Source organism: Antrostomus carolinensis, unplaced genomic scaffold (assembly GCF_000700745.2).
Source record: "Antrostomus carolinensis isolate BGI_N321 unplaced genomic scaffold, ASM70074v2 scaffold50632, whole genome shotgun sequence".
Classification (NCBI taxonomy): Eukaryota; Metazoa; Chordata; class Aves; order Caprimulgiformes; family Caprimulgidae; genus Antrostomus; species Antrostomus carolinensis.
In genome coordinates, this window is record NW_010299833.1 from 3467 (window position 1) to 7507 (window position 4041).

Below are 4041 nucleotides of genomic sequence, written 5' to 3' on the forward strand. Positions count from 1 at the left end.
ATCCAGGCACTAACTCAAGGCTTTTCCACCCGGCTGAGGTGGGGATGAGAGGTGAGGGGGTCAGTTCCCCATTGAACAACGTCTCCCACAGGGCTTGTGCTCTCAACTCTTCCTTCCCCCCTTAGGAGAGCCGCTGCAAATCGATCACCTGGTTTTCGTAGTGCACGGGATCGGCCCCGCGTGCGACATTCGCTTCAGGAGCATCGTCCAGTGCGGTAGGTGTGGAGTCCAGCCAGGCTGCTCTTCCCAGACACTGCTTTTAACAGAGCCAGTCAACCCTCATCTGCACAGACAATGGGAAATGCTGCTCAAACCACCCCGACGCTCGAGCTGCAGGGTCAGATTTGCTGACTGCAGTGAATGTAATGCTCGTTAACCCATTAAAAATCCTACCATCTGGAAAGGGTTTTGGGCAACCACTTTTCATCACTGTGTTCTGCTGCTGCTCAAAATAAGTGAGTTTCCCAAATTGGTTACAGATTTTCCAAGTAACTGTCTAAACCTGCTAAACTAATTAGTAACCTGCTCAGTCTGTTGCCAAGGGTTAATCTCACTGGGTGAAATCTAACAGGCAACATCCCATCCAGCAGTCCTGGGAGTGATTTTGGACCAAAACCAGGGATGCTGTTTCTGTCTCAGGAAATCCTCAAGCTGCAAATGCCTGGAGGTTAGGAGAGCGTGTGAGAAGTGTCGCTGGTCTTACCCGCTCCTCTGAGCATCCACTGGTGATCACCACTGGAGACAGGGTACTGAACCAAGTAACTCTGGTCTGACCTGTTCATTGTGGTTTGCTCAAAGTGCTTCAGTTCTGCAGGAGGGGTGATCGCTGAAACTGCCTGGAAGCTCGACAGGATTCAACTTGTAGAAATCAAGGGAGCTGAGATTTTTCACAGCAGACTGGCCTTAGTTCCTATAAAACACACCTCTGCTTTAATGCACTCTGTTCTTCTGCATGTGCATCTGATGAAACTGTTTTCAAGGCTGCTGATCATATGAAATGAAGGAAATCAGCATTTCTCCCTCAGAAAAAGACTAATTCCAAGTTCATCTCCTTCCCTAGGGCTCCCTTTCTAACACAGGCATCTTTGCAACAGACTTATTTTTTTTTTTAATTCCAAAAATTACCTCTCTTATCCCAACTGCTGTGTTAAAGCCCTGCCCATGTGGAGAGGAGGCTTGTTACAGATGGGACAGCAAAATCCAGTAAACACATGTAAGGACATGGAGCCTTCCCCTGATCTTGTAGTTAAAGATTCAAGGTCTTAGGGCAGCAGCAGCAGATTAAAGACCCTGGTGGGATTTCCCCTGGTAATGATCTTTTATCTTATTAAGTGTTGTTGATGCAGCAGGCTCGCCCTGTGGCCTGGTGGATCTCAGTGAAGAGTTTGTGCTCTTTTCCAGTGAATGACTTCAGGAATGTTTCCCTGAGCATGCTGCAAGCTCACTTCAAGAAAGCCCAGGAGCAGCAGCAGATCGGCCGGGTGGAATTCCTGCCTGTGAACTGGCACAGCTCCCTCCACTCCACCGGGGTGGACGTGTAAGTGTCCTGGACACCACCTCCTCCTGTGCCAGTGTCTGTGGGAATGGCAGAGCATGCAGACAGCCTCCTCCTGCATAAACTCTGCTTTTTCTGGTGGCCACTGCAGGCAAAGGGGAAAGCTGAGAGTGTTCAGGGCTGTGAGCACACAGGATAGATGGGGTCACGTAGAGCACCTCCCTGCCAGACCCCTTCCCACTATCTTTTTGTGGAGTACAGCAGGTACCTGCTCCCATCAGCATCCAGCCAGAGAGGAGAGGCTTCTGCTTTTCCCTGGCTAATATCCAGAGGGACTAGGGACATCCACACTTTGCTGAAGGCCTCTGGAAACTGAGTACCCAGTTTCTGCTCTGCAGTGCCCTGGGAAGGGGAGGGAGCAGGTTAGGCTCCTGCCGCCTGCCTGGAGCGTTGAGGACACAGGCCATGCTCTACCTTCAGTCTTGGCATGAGCTGAGGGTCTGATTCCAACATTATCTCCTTTTGGACGGTGTCAGTCCTTCTCTGAACTTACATTTTGCTTTAGAAATGTGGTGGGGCTCACTGGCACCCCTAATTGCAATTCCCTCTCTTCTCTTTTTCTCTCCCATAGCGACCTGGAGCGAATCACTTTGCCGAGCATCAATCGCCTGCGTCACTTCATCAACGACACCATCCTGGATGTTTTCTTTTATAACAGCTCCACCTATTGCCAAACCATCGTGGACACGGTGGCATCAGAAATGAACCGTCTGTACCAGCTCTTCCTGCAGAGGAACCCCCTCTTCAGCGGGGGGGTCTCCATTGCAGGGCACAGCTTGGGTAAGGGGCTTCACCCACAGGGTCCCACCAGTGTCACCATACCATGGGAGCAGGGGGGGTTCTGGTCTTTCCATCCCAGAAAGGAGATGGCTTGGGGCTTTTCCCTGATGAGATGCTGATGGTTGCTCTGTGGTTTCTAGGGTCGCTCATTCTGTTTGATCTCCTGACAAACCAGAAAGCTGCTCCCGAGGAGGACGAGCACAGCGATGAGGTACGTGATCTTTGGTGGCATCCAGACCCCTGGGTTATTCCTGCAGCGCTTGCACGGGGAGCTGTGCTGGTGCAGTGTCACACCAACCTCCTGCTTCTGCTGCTGGGGAAAGGGGGAGAGACACAAAATGCATGGGAGAAAATAAGTGAGCAAAAAGCATGATCCCTGATGGCTCTACTCACAGGGGTCCAGGACAACCTCAAGCAACAGGGGTATTGAGGAAGTAAAAGAAATCCTGAAGAAGCTGGAGCTGTCTGAATATTGTGATGTTTTTGAGAAGGAGAAAATGGACAGGCAGGCACTGGTAAGGAGCTCTCCTGTTTTGCTGTCTCTTGCGTTTCTCCTTTGCTTTTCTTCACAGTCCTCCCACCTTCTGCACACCTTGCTGGTACTGAGTCCTCACACGAGACATCTCTGAGGAGTGCAGCAGGAACAGAATTACAGAGAACAGAAACACCTCTCTGCTCTACTAATATCTGGGTTGCTTATTTTCCAGTTGTTGTGCACAGAAAAAAACCTTAAAGAAATGGGAATTCCCTTAGGACCAAGAATGAAGATACTTCATTACATCAGCTCCAAGACAGAGACGCAGGTTTGTCCTCTGCACTGATTGTATTTATCCACGTTACCCCACAGTTAGTGATGCTGGCTGGAGGGGTGGTCAGCTGGGGTAGGATGATGCTGCCAAGGCTGCCCTGGTTCTGGAGGATGAAGGGTTCCAGGCAGTTTGCCACCTCGGGTACTTGCTGACGGGTGGGTAGGACGGGCTGTGGCGTGGGCTCGCTGCAGGAACCGCGCTAGTGGGGCCTCCTGGTTGTGTTGCTGCAGGACCAGAGCACAGCAGCTCCTGGGCACAGCGGGGAGCACGGAGCTGAGCCCGGGTCCCCATCACAGCACGACCCAGCCAGCACAGATGATGGCAGGAATTGCCAATACCGGGACATTGGCTTAGGACAGGTAACCACCGAGCTCAGCACCCTGCTCTAACCACAGCAACGAGGTGCTGGTAACACCAGCATGGTGTTTGTCTCATGAACCAAATCTGAATCTCCCTCTCTTCAAGGTCTCAGCAAACTACCCTCAGCTAAACTACAAGCCCACCATCTTCTTTGCTTTTGGGTCTCCCATTGGGATGTTTCTCACGGTGCGAGGAGTGAAGCGGATCAACCCAAACTACAGCCTGCCCACCTGCAAAGGCTTCTTCAACATTTTCCACCCCGTAGGTATAAGAGCCAGAGCCTTCCTGCGTGAGAGATGCATGGAGCATGAGCCCTGGCTGACTGTCCCCCTCCTCTGTACAGTTTGACCCGGTGGCATACAGGATTGAGCCCATGATCGTCCCAGATCTGGAGTTTGAGCCCATGCTGCTGCCTCACCACAAGGGCAGGAAGAGGATGCACCTCGGTAAGGGAACGCACAGCCCCTCTCCCCCTGCCCAGGGCAGCTGCTGCAGCCCCCAGCCCAACACCAACCCCTCCTGCCTTTCAGAGCTGAA

At 52.0% G+C, this 4041-nt stretch overlaps 1 protein-coding gene across 1 annotated transcript in view; it reads left to right on the plus strand.

Annotated features, from left to right (window-relative positions):
• The window catches only part of DDHD2 (DDHD domain containing 2), a gene marked incomplete at its 5' end in the record, with an annotated part of 7571 nt that overhangs the window by 2293 nt on the left and 1237 nt on the right, over positions 1-4041 (plus strand). The window contains 9 exons of the mRNA XM_010162909.1: positions 126-215; positions 1402-1537; positions 2127-2335; positions 2476-2546; positions 2731-2850; positions 3043-3138; positions 3375-3503; positions 3610-3765; positions 3848-4016. Coding sequence (XP_010161211.1) covers positions 126-215; positions 1402-1537; positions 2127-2335; positions 2476-2546; positions 2731-2850; positions 3043-3138; positions 3375-3503; positions 3610-3765; positions 3848-4016 — 1176 coding nt within the window. The remainder of the gene's footprint in view (positions 1-125; positions 216-1401; positions 1538-2126; positions 2336-2475; positions 2547-2730; positions 2851-3042; positions 3139-3374; positions 3504-3609; positions 3766-3847; positions 4017-4041) is intronic.